Consider the following 12,140-nt stretch of genomic DNA (forward strand, 5'->3'; position numbering starts at 1 on the left):
CACTTGCGCAAACTATGCTTTTAAAGAGCAACCAGTTCCTTCATTCCACTAGAGATTACAATCTGCAGCCATATTTATTGGGCGTAGTCATGAGGACTCAGTCAAGTCAAAAGATCTACTACATTTAACTATAATATTAAATAATATGTAACTTTCTGAAACACCGTACTTAAGACAGCTAAGAGTTTAGGCTATATCCATCCATGATTTAATTCCACTAAAGCAGTAGTTTTCAAACTGTGTTCTGTGGGGAACCTTGAAGCCCTTCTGGGACCTATCAAGGGTTCTTCAACGTGAAGGCTAACATCGGTGGACAACCTACCTTCAGAGGCCCCTTCTTCACTCTACGTTTAAAACCGTATCATAATGCTTTAAACAGGCGTGGCTTCCCCTGAAAGAACCCTGGGAAATGTTGTTTAATGAGGGTGCTGAGTGTTGCTAAAGGTAAAGGTAAAGATAAAGGTAAAGGTAAAGGGACCCCTGACCATTAAGTCCAGTCGCAGACAACTCTGGGGTTGTGGCGCTCATCTCACTTTACCGGCAGACAGCTTCCGGGTCATGTGGTCAGCATGACTAAGCCGCTTCTGGCGAACCAGAGCAGTGCATGGAAACGCCATTTACCTTCCTGCCAGAGCGGTGCCTATTTATCTACTTGCACATTGATGTGCTTTCGAACTGCTTGGTTGGAAGGAGCAGGGACTAAGCAACGGGAGTTCACCCCGTTGCGGGGATAAGAACCGCCGACCTTCTGATCAGCAAGTCCTAGGCTCTGTGGTTTAGACCACAGCGCCACCCGCATCCCACCATTGTTAGGGGACCCCTATTCTGCTCTCAGAGCTACAATTGCCAGACCAGAGTTACCTTGGAGGTGGGACTGATTGCTGGAGCTCTGGGAGGGGAACAGGAGCTGCCCAGGATTCTTGGGAGAAGCCACAGCTCTTAAAAGTAGTACAATACAGCTCTGAATGGATAGTGAAGATGAGGACAAAGAAAGTCTACTTAGCAGTACTGATCTTCTGCCGCAATGTACAGCTATAGGGGAGTGTTAGCAGCCGCCCTCCTGACAAGTGCTGTTGCCACAGCTTATGAGGCTGGGGAGGTGTGGGGTGGTTATGAGTTTGGGGCTGCACAGATACATCACCCTCAATCTCACTTCACCCCACCCTTGTCCAGGTAAGCTGTAGCATCATCTGTGACCTGAGGGCAGCTGTGCAGCTCTGACCCACTGGACCAGCCACTAACAGGTGTGGCCATATTCGGGCACATTTTCAATCCACAAAGAGCAACGTGGAGGCTCAGAAGGCCAGAGACTTGTTTCAGCTGAAAGCATACTTAGTTGAGGATCTACTGGTTAGATCTCTGGGTGATATGCAATAACATAGCCAAGGATCTCTGACTCCCAGTCATTCGACAAATAGCGACAACTAAAACAATTACGTGCAAAGATCTATCAGCAAGTTGTGCATCTTGGAGCTTTGATGGTCCCCAACCAAAGAGACTTTATGCTTAAGAGTGCAAGGGATTCTGTTCTGTCTGGCCTTGCACTAATAGCTTATCTCTTCCTTGCCTGTAAAATATGAGTACCATATTTTTCTCTCTATAAGACGCACCAGACCATAAGACGCACCTAGTTTTTGGAGGAGGAAAACAAGAAAAAAATAAATCTGAATCTCAGAAGCCAGAACAACAAGAGGGATTGCTGTACAGTGAAAGCAACGATCCCTCTTGCTGTTCTGGCTTCTGGGATAGCAGCACAGCCTGCATTCGCTCCATAAGATGCACACACATTTCCCCTTACTTTTTAGGAGGGAAAAAGTGAGTCTTATAGAGCAAAAAATACAGTATGTATTGGCAACCACCTTCAATCATGTCTGCTGGCCAGTTTTACAGTTTATGTAAGAAACTGATCTGTTCAGTAATTCAGAGGCACATTGATACTTGGGCTTGTGGAACCTGGACTACAACATTGCAGTGTAGATTCCAGCCACTCCATTTCATTTCTCACCCCAATTTATATGCTTCATCACTCAAAAGGCATTCCAAGGCCATTGAGCGTGCTCAGTCGCCACTGGGCTGTATGGGGAAGCTTCTCCCTTAAATAAAATGCTGCAGACCTCAGGATTCCTCCAAATCTACCTCCTTCTTTTGCAAGGGAGGTGCTGTTTTGGGTACATAAACAGCAGCATTCACAGCCGGGGCATTTGAAATGCAGGAAACAAGCTAAATTTGCAAATCAAGGTCTGAAAGTTTGCTTGCCCTGGAATCCTCTGCAGCATTCAGGACTTTCTTGGAAGGTGATGTGTTAATGTGTAAAGTGTTGCCTTACAATAGAAAGTTTAAAAACCACTGCATTAAAGTAGAATGGAATTAACCCAGGATTTTAATTTGGCCTATGATCAATGAAAAATACTACTTCCATCCTAAGGGGAAGATTGGGGGTAAGGAGACCCTCCACTCCAACGAAGAAACATACAAACAACACATACAGCAGCATCAATGTTCAGAGACATATTTTGTTTCTCAAAAACTGCCATCTCCAGCCCTCTCTTTGCAAGCTTGGATCATCTCCCTCGGAGCCTGCTTCCTCTCGGTGACCAAGCCCAACCAAAACATGAAGTCAATGAACCACGTGGTTGGGTTGAAGTTCAAGCCAAGCTCGCTAGCTGAATAATCAAACGGAAAGGTGTGGTGGTAATTGTGGAAGCCTTCGCCTGGAAAACAGAACGCAGAAGGAACAGAGAGTGGGGTCAAAAGGTAGAGAAGAAAAAGAAGTGGGTGGTAACCCCATTGATCAGAAGCAAAAGAAGAGAGGACCTTCAATGTGTGCTAGAAAACAGTTCATTGCAGAAACATCCATGGTTTTCAACATTTTGAAAATAGTAAGTAGACATTGCTGGTTTCATAATAATTAGAAAGGAACTACTCCTTCTTAAAATGCAGAATCTACTACATCCTGGACCCACCTAGTGGGTCCTCCATCCCCAGGTAGCTCTTACAAACCACGATGGTTAAGGGCCAAGTCTACACACAGTAGGATGAATATCTTCATTGTTCACATTGTAGGGTTTGTTGGCATCCGTCTGTTTCGAGAGACAATGGAGTCTGCCTCCGGGGGTGAACTCAAACTGCTGTGTTGGCAGCATGGAAGTGACCTTCCTGGGGCACAAGCCTGGGCAGTGTGTATTGAGGTCCTGGGCTGCCCAGACAACAAGACTCCCCTCTCAGCCTCATGTGTGGCACCAGCTTGGCTGCAACAGCTGAAACTGATCCCAAACCAACCGACTCAAAAGTGCTTTGGATGCCTATTCCAGAACCATATTAGCACGGTATTAAGTTCAGCAGGAAAACCTTCAAAGTGCCCTACAACATGTCACAGCAGAAGGGTTCCAAAATCTAGCTTTTAACAGCCCATTCACCACAACCCATTAGAAAAGCACTGCTTTGGCAGAGGTGGTGGAGAAGTAAGCTTTATTTGCTGTCTTCAGTGTCCTCTCACCTGTAATTGGTTGTCTTCTTCACAAAACTTGAATCTTTAGCAGTTTAGCTGTTGTCTCATCTGCATCATTCCCCAGAGGTCCCCTGACAACCAGGGGGCCATCTGGGATCTGCAGCACCAGAGAGGGCAATCAGGAGTGAACATGCTGGTGACCTTTTCCACCTCACCATTTCGCAGTGAGACCAGGGAGTCAAGATGCCAAGTGAAAAGTCCTTGGGACATTCAGGAATCCCTTGAATTCCATAAGCCTCTGGGAGCAGACCATTGTAATGGGTCCTCCATCCCTGCAGGGGGGGAACTGCTATTGTCAAACTGAACTCCACTAGGAAATGTTTGGTCCAGGACAGCAAGCCAACAGAAACCTCTCCCAACACCAACTCATCTAACACCCTGTTGTAAAAACCAGATTGAGGTTATGTCTTGCCATGGCTCAGTGATGTGCTAAGTGAGACCCAGCTCCACCTGGTATGCCAGCTGAGACCCTACCTGCCTGCACACTGTCTCTCCAGAGTGGTACATGCTCTGGTTATCTCTCGCTTGGACTACTGCAATGTGCTCTATGTGGGGCTACCTTTGAAGGTGACTTGGAGACTACAACTAATCCAGAATGTGGCAGCTAGACTGGTGACTGGGAGCAGCCACCAGGACCAAATAACACTGGTCCTGAAGGATCTACACTGGCTCCCAGTATGTTTCTGAGCACAGCCTCTGAGCTGTGACCGCCCACAAACCACTGCTGTAAATCTATACTGTTTTCCTCTTCCTCCTCCCTGCAACCTTCTCCCAGGGACCTTCTTCTGCCAGGTCCCTAACACTCTGCCTATGTCTCATGACAACTCCAGCCTGTGTTGATGCCATACCTGAGGGACAAAACTAGGTCACACCACGTGGCCCACCCAGCTCATCCATCCAATTTTCGGTGACAAATGCCAGATTGGCCAACCTCAGCCACCATCAAATTGTAAGCGAGTAATTCTTTATTCTGGACTGACCTTATAAGAGCGATGTCTTTTTATGGACTGAGGATAGAAGGGAAAGGAAGATAATAGCACCGTATCCGGCTTAAATGAATAGACAGCTAATTGCTGTTTTTATCAGCGTCTGCCAAGAGGGCTGAATGAACTCAGACAAAGGGGGGAAGCATGAGACGTGATCGGTAATTGAGAGCAAGGGTAGAATTATTATTAGAAGCGGTACCTGGCATTTCAAAGCAATTTGAGCTGTCTTGGGGGCAGTAGCAAAAATGGGTGCTGCCAGAAAGGCAGTGAGACAAAACTCGGATGAGTGGAGACCTAGATCATCTGTAAAGCAGGAAGAGGGTGGGATGGATAAAAGATACCTTTATTTGAAGAAAAGAAGTGGTGGGCAAGAAAAGAGTGCTTAACTCTTCTCCCAACCATTCCTTGCCCCCTGCAAGCTACATCCACCTTCAGCCAGTGTGGTGTAGTGGTTAAGAGCAGTGGACTCGTAATCTGGTGAACCGGGTTCGCATCTCCGCTCCTCCACATGCAGCTGCTGGGTGACCTTGGGCCAGTCACACTTCTCTGAAGTCTCTCAGCCCCACTCACCTCACAGAGTGTTTGTTGTGGGGGAGGAAGGGAAAGGAGAATGTTAGCCGCTTTGAGACTCCTTCGGGTAGTGGTAAAGCAGGATATCAAATCCAAACTCTCCTTCTTCCTCTTCTTCTTCTTCTTCTTCTTCTTCTTCTTCTTCTTCTTCTTCCTCTTCTTCTTCTTCCTCTTCTTCTTCTTCTTCTTCTTCTTCTTCTTCTTCCCCAGATCCAAATTGGACCCACCTCACTTTTCAGCTCTTCAGTTGAGACCCAGCCTGTCAGCAGGTCTGGACCCTCACCCCAAAACTAGCTCTGTCCTGAGTCACTCTTGGGTCATGCAGCAGAGGAGCTTCATTGATCCATTCTCCTTATAAATCATTCCCAAGACGGGAAGATCAACAGCAGCAGTCGCAGTCGCTTCCCTCCGCTGCCTCCTTCCTTTGCTTTTTATTCTATTGTGGGGTGGAGAGAGACCATTTCAACCACCGTGAGTCTTTATTTTAGTCCAAGTGAAATGAAAGCTTATGCCGCAATCGTCTTTCAAGGCGCCACAGATCTTTGTTGCCTTTCATGGTCACAAGCCGTTAATTCCACTGACCTTCCCGTTGCATCTGTGACCTTGAGATCCGAGACAGAATGTGCACGAAGCCGCCGTCGCATCCCCAGTGGCTTCTGGATGCCGCCATTTTGCATTTTCTATTTATGTCCTTTCATTCTCTTAATGTAGTGCCTGGCCTACATAAACGCCAGCAAGGGCATTCGTTGGCTGGTGGTGGCATATTTGGCCCAATAGAATGTGCAGCTGAATGAACCATAGGGAGGACTGCTGGTGCTATTGAGTCCAGTAGCACTGCAAGAATAAATTAAGGGGCATAACGGGCACCAGGGTGCATCTGCATTTGTTGGCATCCATCTGTATCGAAGGACAATGGAGTCTGCTTCTGGGGGTGAAGCCAAACTGCTGGAGAATCACAATAACTCTTGCTCCTTGAGAGCCAGTGTGGTGTAGTGGTTAAGAGCGGTAGTCTCATAAGTCTGGGGAACCGGGTTCGCGTCTCCGCTCCTCCACAAGCAGCTGCTGGGTGAGCTTGGGCCAGTCACACTTCTTTGAAGTCTCTCAGCACCGCTCACCTCACAGAGTGTTTGTTGTGGGGGAGGAAGGGAAAGGAGAATGTTAGCCACTTTGAGACTCCTTAAAGGGAGTGAAAGGCGGGATATCAAATCCAAACTCTTCTTCTTCTTCTTCTTCCTGCCTCATATGTTGTTTTTGCTGCGTTAGTGGTACCAAAGTGACCTCTCTAGGGTGCAAGCCTGGACAGTGTGTTTGGAAGACCTGGGATGCCCAGATGACGAGAATCACAGGTGTGATCCAAAGGAAAGCAGAGCAATATGTTTGGCTGCAGGAGTTGCCAGAAGGAGGTGCGCAAGGTGCCATCCAACCGTCTCTAAGCGTGGAGACTGCAGAATGCCAGTTTGCTTAAGATGGAGCTCTACTGGCTGGATGGATTACTGCACTAAACTTAAGATGGAGCTCTACTGGCTGGATGGATTACTGCACTAAACCATTGCACGATACCACTATCTAATGCTAGATTAATAGCAGAGTTTCTAAATCTAGCATTAGATAGTGGTATCGTGCAATGGTTTAGCAGTGCAGTAACCCAGTCAGCCAGTAGAGCCCCATCTTAACCAAACTGGCATTCTGCAGTCTCCATGCTCCAGACATTAGGGTAACATTTGAAGGCAGCTGTATTTCATCCACCTCCTGAAATGGTTGTGGAGCCAGTACTAACGAGGACAGAGCTCCCCATTGCCTTTGCAATTCCCAGTAAGCCATGAAACACGGTGAAAACAGTCAGGTCTGGAACCTGAATCTCTGAAGGCCCTCAAACAAAACCACCCACAAAACTGTCTTGGGAGAAGGAAACAAGTTCAACATGAAGTAAGGTGTTCATATAGTTGCTTAATCAACTTAACAGTAACTTCTAGAGAAGTTTGGAAGAAAACAAACCAAATGCCATCATTACAAATCAGGGGTGAGGAACCTGTGGCTTTCTAGAAGTTGTTGGAGGACAATTCCCACCATCCCTGACCACTAGGAATGCTTGCTGGGGCTGATGGAGTCCCGCAACATCTGGAGGGCTACAGGTTCCCCATCCCTGTTCCAAATGTCTCTGGAGACTGTTTTTAGTACTCACCAATAGCTCCTATGGTGACAAAGGAGTTCTGCCGAGGATTGATGTTCTTGTTGTACGGCCGATTGCCATACATGTGAGCAGCGCTATTGACCAGCCAAGAAACATTGAGAGAGATGGTGTAACGCAGAACTGAAGCAAGGAAGTACGAATTCCACAAGCTCTCCCCCCAGAAGTACCAAGGCACGATAGTAGGAACGACGAAACACATCAGCACGACCGAAGCCTTATAGTGCCTGCGGAGAAAGGAAAGCAGTGACAGGTCTATGGCTGCATCGCATGAGGGGAATAGGTCTAAGCTGCTGAAGGCCAAGTCAGACAAGTGAGACCAGAAGGTAACAGAAGCCAAATTAGTAAACCATAGACTGCAGTATATATTTCGTGTAAAGCCAAAGAATGGGAGACAAACTTACTTTTTGTCTCATGGAAATCCTGGGAAATGCTGTCAAATATTATTTTATTTTTATTATTCCTGCATTACAGGGGGTTGGCCCAGATGATCCTTGTGATCCCATCCAGCTCTACAATTCTATGATTCTATATGGCAACAAATTTCCAGATTCTGAAAATTCTGATTCCAATTGCCCTTTCGATCCCTACCCTCCTGCATAAAAACCACTGAAGTTTATAAATTCCAGTGGTGAAATGTCAGGAAAATGTTTATATTCTACCCATCAGCCAGGTTCTCTGGAGAGTTTGCAGTGGTTTGCCCAGTTGGATTTGTGACGTTCTTGCTTTTAATTCCCAGTTCACATCCATTCATTTGCTTCAGCGATGACTGTTATTATGACCGTTATTATTTATTGAATCTGTATACCAGCCGTCATCCAAAGATCACAGGGTGCTTCACAACATAAAAAGACAAACTGAGATCACAAAATACATCATAAAAACAAGAACAAAAACTAACCTAGAACCCCCACAAACACATTTAAAATGACATAGAATGTTAAACAGGGATGCAGGTGGCGCTGTGGGTTAAACCACAGAGCCTAGGACTTGCCGATCAGAAGGTCGGCAGCTCGAATCCCCGTGACGGGGTGAGCTCCCGTTCCTCGGTCCCAGCTCCTGCCAACCTAGCAGTTCGAAAGCATGTCAAAGTGCAAGTAGATAAATAGGTACCGCTCCGGCGGGAAGGTAAACGGTGTTTCCGTGCGCTGCTCTGGTTCGCCAGAAGCGGCTTAGTCATGCTGGCCACATGACCCGGAAGCTGTACGCCGGCTCCCTTGGCCAGTAAAGCGAGATGAGCACCACAACCCCAGAGTCGGCCACGACTGGACCTAATGATCAGGGGTCCCTTTCCCTTTACCTGGAATGTTAACCAGCCAAATGACTAGTTAAAGAGAAACGTTTTCGTACGGCGCCTAATGCTGTTGAATCCCTTGGTGGTTCCCCCATCAGGTTCCTCCCACCATTCCTCTGTGTCCAACCAGTCCATGACAGGTAACACTGGCTCAACCCATATAGAACCTTTGCCAGAAGTCTTGGACTACAAATCCCATCAGCGCCAGCCAGCATACACTCATCTCCCATCAGCGCCAGCCAGCAGGTTGGCCGGCAAAGGAGATGTCCAACATCATACTTCACTTCCCATGCGTGTTCCCCCCACTGACCCCACTCCCTGCAACCCAAACAACCGCAGAACCTTTGTGTCTCTCCATAATGCTGTTTGCTGCACACAACCATTTGGGATGGGATTCGTTGCAGTCCCAGAATTTCTGCTGATGCAACATCAGGCATAGCAATTGTCGTTTGCCAGAATTAGTGTCAATGAGGGCAGATTCCTTCCTCATTAATGCAAATGCTTAGAGTGCATTGCCAAAAAGAAAAAGAAAAGGCAAAGTAATTCTGCAGCGGAAAGGCTCACAAGCGCCCAACTCCCCAATGAATTTCTTTAAGCCTTTGTAGATCTGTCCTTTCACTGGAAGGACAGATCCTGAAGCTGAGGCTTCAATACTTTGGCCACCTCATGAGAAAAGAAGACTCCCTGGAAAAGACCCTGATGCTGGGAAAGATGGAGGGCACAAGGAGAAGGGGACGACTGAGGACGAGATGGTTGGACAGTGTTCTCGAAGCTACCAGCATAAGTTTGACCAAACTGCGGGAGGCAGTGGAAGACAGGAGTGCCTGGCGTGCTCTGGTCCATGGGGTCACGAAGAGTTGGACACGACTAAACGACTAAACAACAACAAAAACTGAATTTTGAATAAATGTGCAACGAATTTTCATTTCTCAATTAAATTTATGTACCGCCTTTCATTTGCTGATCACGGGGTGGTTTGCCGTATAAAATGGTTACTGTTTTGAATTTTATTGTGTTATTGTCTTCCTTACTGGAGGAAACTGCTGTTCTGAAGAATGCTTTTTTTGTCCGTCCGTCCCCAAATTTGGGAACTACTGTTTACAGAGACTTGCAGTGGCTCTCAGGGGTTTTGGACAAGGGAGATTTCCAGACCCACCTGAAGATGTTGGGAATCGAACCCTGGGACCTTCTGCATGCAAAGCCGATGCTCTACTGGTGAGCTCCAACCCTTATCCTGAAAGGTTTGTGCATCCTGGTCTGGCATGTGACATCTCTTGAAGTTAGGGTTGGGCTGTCAGCTTGCCAGCCAAATGCTCCATGTAAAACCCACAGTAAAGTCAGCAGCGCATCATAATCATCACACAAATCACATTTGCAGGCTCAGGTCACATAATTCCTTGCCCTTGCAGATCTGCATTTCTGACAAAAATAATAATCTGTGCAGCTGTACAAGCCCTTAGCGAAGCAGAGGTGGTTGTATTGGTTTCGTCAAGGCTGTTAAATGCTAAGGGTTGTAGCCAATGCTATAGGTCATTCTGACACTTTGGCACCCTATTTGCAAAATTTAACAATTCCAAAATACAGGTGCGCTTTCACTTTCGCAAGATTGAATATACTGTCCTCGGCTGTGCTTTAGGGTCAATTTCAATAAATTCCACTGGGGAAAACAGTTATGTCCCTGTGAAGATGGCAGTATTGAGTCAGTGGCTCATGTGCTTTTGGCTTGCACTCTTTATAAAGATTTGAGGTTATTACCCCTCTATTATTCCCCATGCCGGTTTGCTCAACCATTGCTACTGTGTCCTTTCTTTTAGCAGATCAAGATGATCAGGTGACAGCAAAAACTGCAAGGTTTTTAGCCGGGGCAATTAGAATAAGATCTATTATTTGATTATTGATGTAAACCCCCCAACTGTATTTTATATAGTTAAGTTTTTACCTCTATCTTCAGTACATTTTATTTTATTTTACTGCTATGGCTAGTGGCTGATGCAAATAAAGATTCTTCTTCTGAATGAACTAAATTTTGCAATGTCTGTTAACTTCAAAGTGTGTACAGTCGTACCTTGGAAGTCGAACGGAAGTACGTTTGACTTCCAAAATGTTCGGAAACCAAGGCGCAGCTTCTGATTGGCTGCAGGAAGCTCCTGCAGCCAATCAGAAGCCACGGAAGCCCAGTCAGACATTTGGGTTCCAAAGAATGTTCACAAACAGGAACACTCACTTCTGGGTTTGCAGAGTTCGAGAGCCAAAATGTCCGAGTACAAAGGTGTTTAGGATCCAAGGTATGACTGTATTCTGAGTAGGATTAGCGGTGGATACAACCCTCTGTCTTCTCCTCTTGCTAAGATCTTTCCCCTTGTGCGCCCATCTCACTCACTTTCTTTGAAACATGACAACAGGGTCGTCCAGCAGGTCACTGAAGTCCAGCTTCTTTCCTTTCTCTATGACATCTCGATGCTTCCGGACAAAGAGCCAGCCAATGTGGGCGAAGAAAAAGCCGCGCTGGGCATTGTGGGGGTCGGCATCGGTCTCCGAGTACTTGTGGTGGACTCGGTGGTCTCGGGCCCATTCGAAAATATCATTCTGCATGGGGGACGGCAGGAGGGTTTAAGTGATTTGAGTTTGGCTTCGCAGGCACATAGTTTCAAACACAAGCAGGAAAAACAACTGTTTGTGTCAAATGATATCACACAGAGCGGCTGGCTTTCCCTCCACCCAATTCAGCCATTACTTGACCTTTTAGGGATTATTATTTTTACTGATTATAGTTTAGAAATTCTTTATTGTAATTGTTAAGAGCAAACTTCTGCTTAATTATTATTTGCTGGCATTTAATTTTATTGTGTCCTATTATATTGTAACGGGAAAGGAGTACGAATTTGGGAAAGGAGTACGACAAGGCTGTATTTTGTCTCCCTGCTTATTTAACTTATATGCAGAATTCATCATGCGAAAGGCTGGGCTGGATGAATCCCTAGCCAGAATTAAGATTGCTGGAAGAAATATCAACAACCTCAGATATGCAGATGACACAACCTTGATGGCAGAAAGTGAGGAGGAATTAAAAAACCTTTTATTGAGGGTGAAAGAGGAGAGCGCAAAATATGGTCTGAAGCTCAACATCAAAAAAACGAAGATCATGGCCACTGGTCCCATCACCTCCTCGCAAATAGAAGGGGAGGAAATGGAGGCAGTGAGAGATTTTACTTTCTTGGGCTCCATGATCACTGCAGATGGTGACAGCAGCCACGAAATTAAGAGACGCCTGCTTCTTGGGAGGAAAGCAATGACAAACCTAGACAGCATTTTAAAAAGTAGAGACATCACCTTGCCAACAAAGGTCCGTATAGTAAAAGCTATGGTTTTCCCAGTAGTGATGTATGGAAGTGAGAGCTGGACCATAAAGAAGGCTGATCGCCGAAGAATTGACGCTTTTGAATTATGGTGCTGGAGGAGACTCTTGAGAGTCCCATGGACTGCAAGAAGATCAAACGCATCCATTCTTAAGGAAATCAGCCCTGAGTGCTCACTGGAAGGACAGATCCTGAAGCTGAGGCTCCAATACTGTGGCCACCTCATGAGAAGAGAAGA

General features: G+C 46.3%; 1 protein-coding gene across 1 annotated transcript in view; it reads right to left on the reverse strand.

The window, feature by feature from the left end:
* Positions 1-2,520: 2,520 nt before the first annotated feature.
* Positions 2,521-12,140, reverse strand: part of SCD5 (stearoyl-CoA desaturase 5) — a gene marked incomplete at its 3' end in the record, with an annotated part of 43,431 nt that continues 33,811 nt past the window's right edge. The window contains exons 3-5 of the mRNA XM_083398618.1: positions 10,927-11,132; positions 7,247-7,479; positions 2,521-2,711 (exon numbers count right to left, since the gene is read on the reverse strand). Of these exons, the coding sequence (XP_083254744.1) occupies positions 2,521-2,711; positions 7,247-7,479; positions 10,927-11,132 (630 nt within the window). The remainder of the gene's footprint in view (positions 2,712-7,246; positions 7,480-10,926; positions 11,133-12,140) is intronic.

Source organism: Podarcis tiliguerta (assembly GCF_965153285.1).
Source record: "Podarcis tiliguerta genome assembly, chromosome: 9".
Lineage (NCBI taxonomy): Eukaryota > Metazoa > Chordata > Lepidosauria > Squamata > Lacertidae > Podarcis > Podarcis tiliguerta.